This window comes from Nannospalax galili, unplaced genomic scaffold (assembly GCF_000622305.1).
Source record: "Nannospalax galili isolate Female #2095 unplaced genomic scaffold, S.galili_v1.0 scaffold54, whole genome shotgun sequence".
In the NCBI taxonomy this organism is placed as follows: domain Eukaryota; kingdom Metazoa; phylum Chordata; class Mammalia; order Rodentia; family Spalacidae; genus Nannospalax; species Nannospalax galili.
The window spans coordinates 5,901,757-5,916,615 of record NW_008341028.1 but is presented as its reverse complement, the minus strand read 5'-3'; the positions used below and the strand labels follow the sequence as shown (position 1 = coordinate 5,916,615).

General features: G+C 39.6%; 1 protein-coding gene across 4 annotated transcripts in view; it reads left to right on the top strand.

Annotated features, from left to right (window-relative positions):
- Ints14 (integrator complex subunit 14) overlaps positions 1-14,859 on the top strand; it is a 32,547-nt gene that overhangs the window by 8,677 nt on the left and 9,011 nt on the right. For 3 of the 4 annotated variants that reach the window (XM_017798989.2, XM_017798990.2, XM_008836323.3), the window contains 6 exons: positions 4,256-4,411; positions 5,137-5,255; positions 5,940-6,082; positions 9,766-9,858; positions 11,234-11,378; positions 12,443-12,576. In XM_017798989.2, the coding sequence (XP_017654478.1) occupies positions 4,256-4,411; positions 5,137-5,255; positions 5,940-6,082; positions 9,766-9,858; positions 11,234-11,378; positions 12,443-12,576 (790 nt within the window). The remainder of the gene's footprint in view (positions 1-4,255; positions 4,412-5,136; positions 5,256-5,939; positions 6,083-9,765; positions 9,859-11,233; positions 11,379-12,442; positions 12,577-14,859) is intronic. The other variant, XM_029564997.1, reaches the window with a different exon arrangement.

Below are 14,859 nucleotides of genomic sequence, written 5' to 3'. Positions count from 1 at the left end.
ACCATCTGTAACTCCAGTTCTAGGGGATCCAATGCCCTCTTGTGACCTTCTCAGGCATTGCACAATTCAGGTGCACTTATACACATGTAGGCAATACACTCATACACATAAAATAAAAATAATGAAACAATAGCAACAGAAAGTAATAAGACTTAGGTTGCCTAGGAGTGAGGGAAGAGTAGAGATTGCCTGTAAAGGAGAGGATATAGGAAGTGGGGGAACTGATTGTTATATTGATTGTGGGACTGCTTACATAACTGGATGCAATGGTCAGAACTTGCTAAAAAAGCTCAGGATTTTTGCATGAAAATTCTATCTCAAAAAGTCAACTTTGAAAAACACATTTTTTTCATTACTGTGAAAACCATACTGTTTGAACTCTTTGGTTCTTGAAGACCCTGCACTTCTCTAGATGGTTAAATCAAACACTTTAGTAAACATTTGTTAAAGATGACAGCAAAGGGGACTAGAGAGATGGTTCAGTGGTTAAGAGCTCTTGTTGCTCTTACAGAGGACCCAGGCTCTATTTCCAACCCACATGGCAGCCTACAGTCAGCCACCTGTAACTCTAGTTCCAGGAAATCCAGTACCCTCTTCTTTCCTCTATGGGCACCAGGCATGCATGTGATGCAAATACATACGTTCTAGCACTAATGTATACACATAAAAAATAAAAATAAATCTTTAAGGGGCTGGAGAGATGGCTCAGCAGTTGAGAGCACTGACTGCTCTTGCAGAGGACCTGGGTTCGATTCCCAGCACCCACATGGCAGCTATGAACCGTCCTCAACTCCAGTTCTAGGGGAATCCAAAGCCCTCTTCTGACCTCCGCAGCATTGCACAACATGGGTGCACTCACATACATGCAGGCAATATACTCGTACACATAAAATAAAAAGAATATATTTAAGAAAAAAAAATCTTTAAGAAGACAAAATGTTTTTTTCAAAAAAAATTTTTTGGGGGCTGGAGAGATGGATCAGTGGATAAGAGCACTGGCTGCTCTTGCAGATCTAGGTTCAGTTTCCAGCACCCACATGGTGGCTAACAACTGTCTGTAGCTCTAGTTCCAAGAGATCTGAGACTCTCTTCTGACTTCTGCAGGCATTGCACACACAGGTGCACTTACATGCAGGCAAAATACTCATACACATAAAATACAAATAAATTAAAAAATTATTTTTATATGTGTGTGCATATGTGGGTATGCTCACATGCATTCAGGTGCCAGTGGAAGCCAGAAGAGAGAATTGGATGTCCTGGAGCTAGAATTTCAGGCTCAATGTGTGTGGTAGAAACACAACTCAGGCCCTCTGAAAGAGCAGCAAGCACTTGTAACTGCTGAGCCTTCTCTCGAGCCCCTATAAAATGCTTTTTGATTAATTCTTTTTCAGAAAAAAAAATCAGTACCTTCATAGGCATTATTTACTTTGATAAATTCATGCAAATGAAATCTGATTTCCTAATAACAAACTGAATAAATGAAGTTTTATTGTCAGTATCTTCTACTACTCAGCAAGTAGAACCGTTTCATTTGCTCCTCTTCTGAGGTCCAGGGGAGTAACTCAGAATGGATCTTAAGAAGCAGACCTGTGCACCTTGCAGACATCTGCCTTTTGTTTTAAAAGAAAAGAAAAAAAAAAAATCTGAATTTGAAATGAACTATGCCCAGAGGGCCTAAATCCACTTAGACTTGCTAAGTGAATTAGATCCAAAACACTGTATGAAAAGTGTTGGTTATTAGTGACTGTTTTTATAACCAGTTATTATCAAATTTATTTAAATGTGCAATTTTTCTTTTTTTAAATACTTTTATTTTTTTAGAACTTGATACAATGTATTTTGATCATATTTCCCATACCCCAGCTCCTACCAGATCCACTCCCTCCCATCCACCCACCCAACTTCATGTCCTTTTTTGTTCTATATTGAGTCAGTATGTGTTGTCCAGTAATCTTGGTTGTGGAACCTGACCTGGATTGTGGTCAAGAAAGGGATCTTAAAGAAAACTGACTCTTCTTGTCCCAGCACCTACCAAATGCCAATAGCTCTCAGTTAGGGACAGAACCTCATGCCTACCTCCCTTTCCCATGCTGGGATTTTGCTTGGCTTGAGCTTGAGTAGGTCTTGTGAATACTGCTGGAACTGCTGTTAGTTTATATGTGCAGCTGCCCTGCTGTCTGGAAAGCACTGTTTCCTAGTAGTCATCTACTACCATCTGCTCTTACAGTCTTTTTACCTGTTCATCCACCATGATCCCTGATCCTTGAGGAGAGGGGTATGACATAGATGTCCTTTTTCAAGCTGAGAACTCCAACATCTATTGATCTCTGCACATTGACAAGTTGGGGATCTCTAATAATTGCATTCTACTGCAAGAAGAAGCTTCTCTTATGAGGATTAAGAGATACACTAGTCTACAGGCACAGCAATAAGTCATTAGGAATCATTTTAATACCATGTTGATTTGGTAGACTGTTAGTAGTAGATTTGCCCCTGGAGCCTGTAACCTATCTAGTAAATGTGGAATTTTGTTAACATTGTTAACCAACCAACAAAAACCAGCATCTGTGGCTAGGAAGATGGCTCAGTGGGTAAAGGTACTTGTGTACAGGCTGGCAACCTGAGTTCAATCCATGGAACCCATACAAAGATGTAAAGAGAAAATCAACTCCACAAAGTTGCCCTCTGACTTCCACATGTGTACTGTAACAAGTGTACCCCAATACACACATCATGCATACACAGTTTTTTTAAAAAAAAAAACTAGCATCTGTAAAAGCTAGTATCAGAAGTAAATCACTATATAGCAGTTGTTGTTTCCTAGAAGAGAAAATTGCCTTATAGTCAGTTGACCACCTCTTCCCAAAAGATAAGATCCCACTCGGGGAACATGTTAGGCTATAGATAGAAGTCACTGTATTCCACCTGGTGCAGCTACTTAATACCTGAGCTATTGATGGCCTTTATTATCAAGTAACTAAATTAGGCTAAAGAGAACAAAAAATAGTCTTTGGATGTTTGGGAAGTCTACCCAGGGTATCACTATCACCCTGAAGCTGTGGGGAAGAGAAACTGGTTTTCCCAGGACCATCTATTGTATTTTATTGGCTTTTTCAAATTACAGATTAAGTATGTGGGGGGTTTGCATGTTTTTGTTTTGAGACAGGGTCTGGTCTGGAACTCACTATATAGACCATGCTGGCCTTGAATGCAGAGATCCGACTATAGTTGTTTTAGTAGACCAGGAATAAATACAATTTGCCATCTTTTAAAATAAAGTGACAAAGTTCAGACTTTTGAGCTTGTTCTTTCTAGGGACATGTGAAATGTGTCATACCATTTTTCTACACTGCATCGCAAGTACCAACTCCTTACCTAAGAGAGAGAGTTCTGGCTTTAGTACAATTAAGTGAAAACTGAATGATTGTATTTATCCTTTTATTTTTTTTAAGAGTTCAGAGACAGGCTTTAAAAAAAATTAATGAAATAAAGTGCATGCGTTTAAATTCACAGGTCTCTGACTTTTCACCAATGCTTCTGTACACCTGTGTAAACATTACTTCAGTTAAGATATAAAATGTTTCCAACCCCCTTCCCCAAGGTACAGGGAATGTTGTGGAAGAGCCAGTGGAAAGAGTAGTGCTGTGAAGTGCTCTCTTCTGGCCATAACATGGGCAATGCACTCATGAACTCACAGTAGCTGTGGATATCTGCACAAAATGAAGCTAGTAAATTTCCAGCATGGATAGGATGGGGCTCCTGAGCTCTATCCCTAACTGGGGAGCTGTTGGCAGTTGATGGCTGCTAGAGGAGGGAGAGTCATTGTTCTCTGGGGCAAGGGGGTGGCTACTGGTAGGTAGCTCATGGTCCAGTGGATGGCTCCACAGCCATGTGTATAAGGGCAGCACTATTTGAACTCAGTGGGCGATTAAAGGGGAGGGGCATGAAATTGGGAATGTGTTGCTGACAGGCCCAGGGCAGAGCTGAAGAAGGGGAGTGAGAGGGTGGATATGACCAAAAGACATTGTATTGTATACGTGTATGCAATTCCCAAAGAATAACTAAAAAGTACTCTGTGTGTGTGTGTGTGTAATGTAGAATGTTTCTATCACCACACAAAGCTGCCTCATATTCCCTAGCAGTGAACATATTGTTGACTAGAACTGCTTTAAATGTGTAATTTAATAAATAATGCTAAAGAAAGAAACTAAATGTATACTGTAATGCACAAACCTGCTGTCTTTACAAATAGGTTGTTCTGGTGACTGACGGCTGTCTTGGCATTGGTAGGGGATCACTGCGACATTCTCTAGCTACTCAAAATCAAAGGAGTGAGAGCAACAGATTCCCACTCCCTTTTCCCTTCCCATCTAAGTTATACATCATGTGCATGGCAAACTTGGAAGAGGTAAGACCTTTTACTAAGCTTATTTTTAGTTTGACTAGCTAAATTTTAGGACTCAAGTTTCTTTTTTTATATGTTTGATTAGTACTATATGTACTTTACAAAGTCTCCTTGTCGAAAATACTGTGGCATTTCAGTGTTACCAACTCAAGAGTGTTGCTGGAGTTGTCTTTATTCCTGCTGGTGGATTGTGAAGGATTGAGACGTTCTTTCGGTGTTAGTTATTTCCCTTATTTGGAAATTCTTATATCCATTCCACTAGAAATGTTGAAAGAGTATGTATACTTGATTTTTTTTCATAAAGTAGTAATATTCTGATACATGTTATATTAAACACTTTATTTCCTGGTTTTTCCATTTATTTAGGAATGTTACTTAACTTTTCTCCACATTAGTTTTTTTCCCTCTGTAAACTAGATAGATAATGGCTCTTACCAACAATGTCAGAAACACTCTGGAGGCAGCATACTATGTAAATAATAACTGATCTACTCTGGGAATCTTTATAATTCTACTTCTGTATTAAATGGGTCTACTGAAGCATTTTTTGAGTTAACTTTGCTTTTCAGTAGCCTTGAGTCAAATTGTTGTAGTTATTTCTCATATTGTATGTGAAGAAAACCATCTCATTTATTTACTACCCATGTTATGATGGCTGTAACCTTGTGTACTGAGAGTAATCTGGTAATTTGGGCCACTTTAAAGGGGTCACCTCTTTTGCTTTGTAGCTTCAGAGCACTGATTCCTTAGAATGCCTTGAACGACTCATAGACTTAAACAATGGTGAAGGGCAAATTTTTACTATTGATGGCCCCTTGTGCTTGAAAAATGTACAGTCTATGTTTGGGTGAGTATATGCTTAAAGCTTCTTCACCTCTTTTATATATATAATCCAGTAGTATAATTTGACATCCAGGAGGAACATCTGTTTTATTGCTGATTGTGTGATTTAATTTTTCCAAGGTTGCCTATATCTTAGATGAAATGATTGGTAGTAGCTGTTTTAAAAGTTCACTTGTTTTTATTTTTCTTTTATTTTCTTTTATTATTTTTATTTTATGTGTACGTGTGTATTGCCTGCAGGTAGGTAAGTGCACCCATGTCATGCAATGAATACCCGCAGAGGACATATTCTAGAGGCTGTCAGATCCCCTGAAACTGGAGTTATGGACAGTTGTTAGCTGCCATGAGGGTACTGGGATTCAAACCTGGGTCTTCTGCAAGAATAGTCAGTGTTCTTAACCGCTGAACCATCTCTCCTTCCCCGAAAGTTCACTTATTTTTAAATTAAGCATGACTAAATCTGTAATGCCTATAAAACTGACTTTCTAATGATTCCTCAGCAGTTTCAAAGGTTAACTCATTTGGGCCTTCTCTGAATTGAAACCTTAACCAAAAAAAATGTCTGCCTGTGTTCTGATCACATTAGTTTTAGAGTCAATGGGAAAGGGAGACAAACTTGGAATCTTATAAAATGTCTTCTATGTGTATCATATTACTGTTCCTTTAACAATCAATCATCATATTCTAGAAAGCTGATAGATCTGGCATATACGCCTTTCCATGCTGTTCTCAAATGTGGCCACTTGACTGCTGATGTACAAGTCTTCCCCAGACCAGAGCCTTTTGTTATAGATGAAGAAATTGATCCTATCCCTAAAGTCATTAACACAGGTAAATTCTTAAAATCTTTCTTCATTTTCCTGTTGTCCTTAACTTGTAACTTGGGACTTTTACTTTCCTCTCTGTCTAGGAAGGTTGAAAATAATTGTTTATTTTAATGCTAAGGTGTTGTTGTCTTCAGCACTTTAAATTGGTAGATGTATTACCTAGAGGGTGGCAGATTATTGCTTTTTTTTTTTTTTTTTTTTTCTTTAGACAGTGTCTCCCTGTAGCCCCAGCTGGCCTAGAACTCACTATGGAGACCAGGTTGGCCTTGATCTCACAGAAATATGCCTGCCTCTGCCTCCCAAGTGCTGGGATTAAAGGCTTGAGCCACTATACCCAGTAATTATTGTTCTTGTATGGTGAGATCTTGAGTTAATCTCCAGTCCTTGATCATTATAATGGTGAGCTACTCAAGTTAAAAATAGTAGCCACGGGCTGGAGAGATGGCTCAGCAGTTAAGAACACTGATTGTTCTTGCAGAAGACCCAGGTTTGAATCCCACATGGCAGAAGACCCACATGGCAGCTAACAACTGTCCGTAACTCCAGTCCCAGGGGATCCGACAGTCTCTTCTGACCTCCGCGGGCATTGCATGATATGGGTGCACTTACTTACATGTAGGCAATACACACATACACATAAAATAAAAATAATAATAAAAAATTTAAAAATAATGGCCACATTGACTAGTAGAAACATTAAGGTGATCTTCAGTCTAATGGTCTCCCAGGTAAGCTATTTTAGCTGAGATGATTTAGCCAGCTGAGATGATTCTTTATAATAGAGATACTGAGAGTAATTACTGTCAGAACTAAGATCGATGAAGAGCTATCTGTAGGCTTGGCTCTATGACTTGCTACTGTGTGACCCTGGAAGTTGCTTCCAATTCTTATTGGCTAGGTATGGGGAATGAACCAGATGGTCTCTAAGCTCTTAATTCTGATACATGAACTGTTCCAACCCTTCTATTTATTTTATGACTAAAAGAAAGTGTTATGTGATAGCCTCCTGCATTCATGTTGATACTATGCTTAGCCCAATTTAGCATCTTGAATTGTGAAAATTACCAGGCAGGAGAGAGGATTATCTTTTATTGGTTGGTGAATTTCCTGAGGGGTAGGTGAATGTCAAAGCTCTTTAAATTGGGCATCATCACTCACTCTTGTTAAAGTGTAGTAGCCTGTAGTAAAACCTAACACTTAGTGGATGCTCAACAGATACTGTCCAGTCAGTAAATGATTAAAATTAAGTGGGCAGTAAATAAATGTTCATTGTTTGGAATGTAGAGATTTTAGTATAAAGGGCTCCGAGCAGGCTTTTTACTTTTGTGCCTTTAGCTTTTGGCTGCCTGGAAGCAAGATACCCATCTTTATTCTTTATGACAGCATATATTCGATTGTACCCAATGTTTCATTGCTTTTAAACCATTAAATTCTACTTTCCTTCTGTCCTTTATGTAAATACTTCTTTTCTTTCCAATATAAACTTTTAGTCTAAAATACTTGTTATAGCATCTATCTAAATCACAGTAAATTGCACTAGGCCTTTTTCTCCTCAGATGAAAGCTGTCAGTTGCGTGTGTTCATTCAGCTGCTACTTGGCTTGGATAGCAGATATCCAGAGATGCACATGTCCTGATGATTTAGAATCATGCACTCAGAATGATTCTGGTCTTTTACAGTTTTGTTGATATGGATGTGTATATACTTAGAAGAAAAATTTTAAAACAACTCAGTAAAAAACTATTAGATGTTTCCTTATGATAGTAAATGAATCTTTTTTTTCAATTTTTCAAAGTTTTTATGTTGATTATGTATTCAAACTTTTTATTAAAAATCTAGTTTGGGGCTAGAGAGATGGCTCAGTGGTTAAGAGTAGTGGCTGTAGAGGACTCTGGTTCAGTTCCCAGCACCCACATGGAAGCTAACAACCATCCACAACTCTAGTTCTAGGGGATCTGGCACCTCTTCTGGTCTCTGTAGGCATTGTACAACATGGGTGCACTTGCATGCATGCAGGTGAAACACTTAAACATATAAAATAAGTAAATCTCAGAGGCTGGAGAGATGGCTCAGAGGTTAAGAGCACTGGTTTCTTTTGCTCTTGCAGTAGACCCAGGTTTGATTTCCAGCACCCATATGGCAGCTAACAACCATCCATAAGTCCAGTTCCAGGGGAATCTGATGCCCTCTTCTGGCTTCTGTGGGCATCACATGCATGTGGTACACTTACATACATACAGGCAAAATACTCATACACAAAAAAGTAAAAATAAATTTTAAAAAGTTTTTTTAGTGTAAATTTTTGTTTAAGGTTTTCATAAAATACTTTTGATCTGTAACATAGCTGCTCTAAAGGGGAATAATCATATCATATTGGTCTTCTAAAGAATGTAGTTTTGAGGGGTTGAAGAGATGGTTCCACAGTTAAGAGCACTGACTGCTCATGCACAGGACCTGAGTTTGGTTTCCAGCACCCAAATGGTAGCTAACAACCATCTGTAACTCCAGTTCCAGGAGATCAGGTGCCCTCTTCTGACCCCTGTGGGCATTACATGACACAAGTGCATTTACATACATGCAGGCAATACATTCATACACATAAAATAAAAAATAATAAATAAATTTTTTTGGTCTTTTTGAGACAGGGTCTCCCTTGTAGCCCCAACTGGCCTGGAGCTCACTATGTAGACCAGGCTGACCTTGAACTCACAGATCTGCCTGCCTCTGCCTCCCGAGTGTTGGGATTAAAGGGATGTGCCACCACACCCAGCATAATAAAATATGTTTTTTAAATGTGTTTCTTTTTCAAGAAAACATTCTTTTTCAATGTGGTTGTGATATAGTATGTGTGTGTTGTGTATGTAGGAGTATACAGGTGCATGTAGAGGCTGGAGGAAGACATCAGTATCTTTTCTATCACTCTCTATTTTATTGCCTTGAAACAGGGTCCCTTTCCAAACCAGAAGCTCACCATTTCACTGGCTAGTCAGCAAGCTCCCAGAATCTGTCAGAGACCCCCAATGCTGGGGTTTTAAGCATGTGTAGGCCTGCACACTTTCTTTTATGTGGGTGCTGGGAATTCAAACTCTTATCTCTCTACCCCAAAGGAACATTGGTTTGGTTTGGTTCGGTTCAGTTCGGTTTGGTTTGGTTTGGTTTGGTTCGGTTCAGTTTGGTTCCATTCAGTTCTGTTCAGTTTAAGACAAGGTCTCTGTACAGCCCTGGCTGGCCTAGAATGCATAAAGCTACTACCTCTGTCTCCTGAGTAACAGGATTAAAGATGTGTGCCACCACACCTGGCCCAAAGAAGTGTTCTTAATGCAATGGCTCTACTTTCCAAAGAAGGCTGAGTAAAGTTGTAGGTGCTTGATTTTATTGCTTCCTGTAACCTTACTATCCTTGACTGTGCAGAGAGTTTTAACCTTTAAGCTTTTGCCTTGGCTGAGGTCCTAGCCTTATAAAAATAAAATTTACCTAATTTTGTCATATAACATAATTAAAGGATAATAACTATTTTTTGAGCTTTTTAGAATGAAAATTATTAATCATTCTCAGAGAAGTTTAACAACTTTCTCTGCTGTCATATATGAAATCTCCATCTAAAATAGTGTTTGTAAATTCTAATACATAGAAAATTAATATACTTTCCCTAGTGAGAATAATTCTATGTTGATTCCTTCCTTACAGATTTGGAAATAGTAGGATTTATTGACATAGCTGATATTTCAAGTCCCCCAGTTTTGTCCAGGCATTTGGTATTACCTATAGCACTTAACAAAGGTGAGTTCTCTTCCTGTACCATTGGTACACATGAAACATCATAAAGTTATTCTTAAACATTAGTAAATTAGCCCATTTCACAGAATTTAAAGGGAAAGCACTGTTAATGAATTGGATTTTAAAAAATGGAATATTATGTCATGTACCAGAAAAGAAAATCTGCTGCCTTAAAACTTTTTGACACATATGTACTGTGTACTGGTTTGCAGATTCACTGTGGAAGGGCTCTTTAGACAATTCTTAGATCCTCATCTAGGCCTTTGTTTGTCCTAATAGAAACATGCTGAGAAAAACAAAGTAGTTATCAGAATGCTTGATACATATGGAAGTCATTTCAGCTTCAATGGGAAGAAATGTCTGCTCTTTGTTCTGCTAGTGCCAAGTATATAGAATGTACTAAATACTATTGAATGAGTTAGTGGGTGACTATAGCCCCCTATGAAACCTCATTACTGCAGATGTACCCCTCTAGGAACTACAAATCCATGTACCCAATTTCAGCATCTATCTGAAGTATGCTAACCTCCAACTTTTTAAAAAAAATTTTTTTTGCGCTAAGCTGGCCATTTACCTTATATTTATCAGCTTATCAGCTGTCTTCAAGAAATATATGCAGTTAGTCAAACTTCCACATATTGAATAATATGTTATCTCAGTTGCAGTGATAGATATCACATAAGCACTCAATCACACACTTACAGGAAGAATCATTTTGTTGTTTTATTTCACTATGTCTTAGTTTAGTTTTTGAGAGCGTCTCACTCTGTACCCTGAGTTGGCCTGGAACTAATAACAATCTGCTTGCTTTAGCCTCCTTACTGCTAAGATTATAGGCATGACTGTGTCCAGCTCACAAGCAGAGTCGATACTCACCTACAGACACCTTATTGTGATTATTGTGTTTAGTGGGTAAACCTCTTCAGAGGATGGTGTGATAAGAATAGGAGGTAGGAATTGGCTAGGCAGCTAGGGTAAAAAGACCCCGAAGAAAAGTAGCCAGTTTCTTGGCTAAAAGTCAAAATGTCCTTGGGCCTCTTAGCAACATACTCTGTTCCAAAGGCCAAAAATGTCAAAAAGTATTTGGGAGCTTGTATCTAATCCTTAAAAGATTTTAAAAGATTTTAGGGTTACCTCTTCGGAGGGGGGAATGTTAGAGTAGCCAAAAGCCCCATAAAAATAAATAAATCAAAGAAGAAAAAAAAAAAGAAAATGATTTTTATGTGGATATTGGAAAACTGGGATAAGTTTTTCCACCTTGATATAATATTCCTTTACAACTTCATATATTTTCCCTTCAAGGCAAGAAACAGTAAAGCGTATGACTGGGCTTTGTTTGGGGTTTTTATAACTAATCCCAGACTAACCTGTTTTACAGAGGGTGATGAGATGGGTACTGGCATCACTGATGACAATGAAGATGAAAATTCAGCCAATCAAATTGCAGGCAAAATCCCCAACTTCTGTGTTCTGCTCCATGGCAGCCTGAAAGTGGAAGGAATGGTAGCCATTGTTCAGTTGGGGTAGGGAACTTGTTTGTATTTGGCTGACTCAAAGGGAAACTAGGTGAAATAGTTGACATTTTTCTTCCCACCTGCCATTGCCTTCTGAGACAGGGTCTCCCTGTAGCCCCAGCTGGCTAGAACTTACTATGTGGACCAGGCTGGCCTTAATCTTACAGAGATCCACCCACCTCTGCCTCCCAAGTGCTGGGATTAAAGGTATGTGCCAGCATGCCTGGCTTGCCTTCTATTCTTTAAGACCTTCTAGCTTTTATGTTCTCTGCAGTCATGAAATCTACAAAGCTACCCATTACTTTTCCTATAAAACCTATTATAGGAAAAGAGGTGATTAATTACCTTCTGTGTATCACCTGGGATTGACAGATTAAAAAAAAAAAATCAAAAAGTTAAGATTAACCACAGGAAGCATAGTTTCATCTCTAGCTGGTCCAAAAAGAATGTAGTTCTTTTTTTTATTTTTAATTATGTGTGTATGTCTGTGCATGTGAGTACACGTTTCCACAGAGGCCAGAGGTATTGGATCCCCTGCAACTAGAGTTGCCGGAGGTGTGAGCTGCTGTGTGTGGGTTCTGGGAACTGAACTCCAGTCCCCTGCAAGAGCAGCCAGTGCTCTTGGCACCCAAGCTGTGGCTGGCTCTGAGTATGAGAATCACCTGAGGCCTTTTCAGTAACTGAGTATGGAGTGTTTCTTAGCTTGTTGCAAGGGCTTGCCTGTAGTGCTACTCTGATTCCACAGGCAGCTACAAGGACCTGTAGGCTGAAGCTTTTATTCCTCATCACCCTTGCTGCTGATTGCAGCCCTTTGGCATTTTTTTTTTTCTCTTTTAAAATTCCTTTCTGTTTCCAAATATATATATAAAATTTTTCTAAATAAAGTAAGTATTCCAGAGGAATGGCAATATTCGAGGACAATTAAATGCATTTTCAGGGTTAATATTTGGCTTTGGTTAAAAGTAATGTGCCTGATTTAAAAACTGAAGCCTGTCTCAAAAGCAGAACTTAGAATAATTTAACTTGTCATTCCTAGGCTTGATGTTCTGATCTTCTGTCTTCTCTCCATCCAGTCCTGAATGGCATGGAATGCTCTACTCCCAGGCTGACAGCAAGAAGAAATCAAACCTCATGATGTCACTCTTTGAGCCTGGCCCAGAACCTCTCCCATGGCTAGGGAAAATGGCACAGTTGGGTCCTATTTCAGGTATAACCCAAACTGGATTTTACTTCTCTTGACATTGTTTTCTCTCTGCCATTTTGAATGTCTGAATGTTGTTGGAACCCTCCTGAGCTCCCTTATCTGGTGTTGGGCGAGAATGGAGAGGACCTCAAAAAATGTGTGAGGCTTGAACTCAGCTTTCTTAGCTCAGTGGAAACATCTGTATTGATTAAAACGCCATTGTACTCAGCCTCCAGCTTTGTACTTACCCTTGACCCATTTGAGTCTATTTCAATTTCAGGGACAGCTACCATCTATTCTGGGCCATATCTAGAGGATAAAACAGGAAGCTGAGGTTATTCAAAGTCTCATAAAAAGTGAACTGATCAACAAAGTGCATGGTGTCAGGTCAGCCAAGAGGATGTGGTGATCAGATCAGCTCTGTGACTCAAGAACTTCACAGGGCAGAAACATGCTAGCTGAGTTTTTAAAAGGAGCTTACTGAGCTGATGAAGGAAGAAAAGAATTCCAGGACAAACAGAATAGTTGTGGGAAGGAAAGGGTCTGGAGCACAGTGTGAGCATGGCATAGGAGGAGGGGCAGGTGGGCTGCAGCTAGAGTAAAACTGGCCTCCCCTGCAATATGACCTTTCTGCAGATGCTTGAAAGCCACTGCCAAGGAGTAATGTGTTCAGCTGCTTCTGGCTGCTAGAACAGTGATGATAGCAGTTAAGAGACTATTCAGATGCTGGTGTTCCTGGAGTTGTGCAGTATGGCCCTAATCCAGCTGAGGAATTAAAAAAAAATTTTTTTTCCTCCAGGGCTGGAAATGTAGCTCAGTTGGTCAAGCGCTTGCCTGGTATGCACAAACCCTGGATTTGATCCCAGTACTTGGAAGGTAGAGGCAGAAAGATATGAAGTTTAAGAGCATTCAAGACCAACCCTGTTTGGGGTTGGGTAGGCAGGGAAGAGGCTAGAAAAGAAAAAGAAAAAAAATTGCATCCCACTGTGGAATGTAGCTTTGAAAAGACAGGGAGGGCATCCTGCAGTTAACATCCTATAGATGTTGGTACAGTAGACCTGGAGATGTGAAGACAATAGCTGGAAAGAACAGAGCAGGGGCTGTGTAAAAGATACTTAACAGTGTTTGGATATAAAGAAAAGCCCAAGTTTCTGGCTTGGGCTACATGGTGAACAGTAGTGTATCAGTTGAAAGCAGATAGAAGAGTAGATTTGGGAAGAACATATTTTGTGGATGTTGAGATTGTACCTGTGAAATACAGAGGGATGTGTGACTGTCAGAATCAAGTTCAGAGAGTGAGCAGAGTTGATGATAGAACATGTAGTTATGGGGCTGGAGAGATGACTCAGTGGCTAAGAGCACTGGCTACTCTTGCAGAGGACCCGGGTTCAATTCCCAGCACCTCCATGGTGGCTAACAGCCTTCCATTTCTAGGAATCCGACACTCTGGTCTAACCTCTGGAGGCAGTGCACGATACAGGTGCACTTACATGCAGGCAACACTCTCATACACATAATAAATAAAATTTAAGGTAAAAAGAACTTGTAATTATAAGCATGTCGTTGGTAGCTACAAAGGTAACATTGAAGGAGGTTGCTTAGGGCAGTAGCTCACAAATTGAGTTTTTAGGTATAAAAATCAACCTGTTTAGAAATTCTGTTTCCTAGGCCCCAACTGTAGAGATTTCCATTCAAACAGTAAACACCAAACTGGCCCATTGCCTATTTTTCTGTTGGTGGTGTTCTTCATTTCTCTGTGTTCTTCTTTTCAGTGGGAATAATGAGACCTGACATTTATTGAACTTGTTTGTATCAAGCATGGTGCAGTTTACCATTACATTTGATGAGACTGGAATTGGCATTCGATAACATGATAACTAAGACGACTTTATTGAGGGAGTGTAGTGGTCCTCTTCTTATCACTGTGACAGAATACCTGACAGAAGCAACTTAAGGGAAGAGAGGTTTATTTGGGGGATCTAGTCCATCATGATGAGTATGGTAGCCAGAGTTCCAGACATCTGTGGCACTGGGAGTTTAAGGCACACCTTCTTCCATCTCCATGGATCAGGAAGTAGAGTGTTCAGGCTCGTGGGGCTGGCCTATAACCCTAAAGTCCCACCCCTAGAGAGCCTAAGCTAGGCCCCATGTCCAAAAGTTCCACAGCCTCCCAAAATAGTACCACCAGCTGGGGACCAGGTGCTCAAACACATGCGCTACTGGGAACGTTTCGCATTCAGACCCTAACAGGAAGTTTGTATGAAGTGCATGATACACAATAGACACCTACTGGCAGACGCTTTTCAT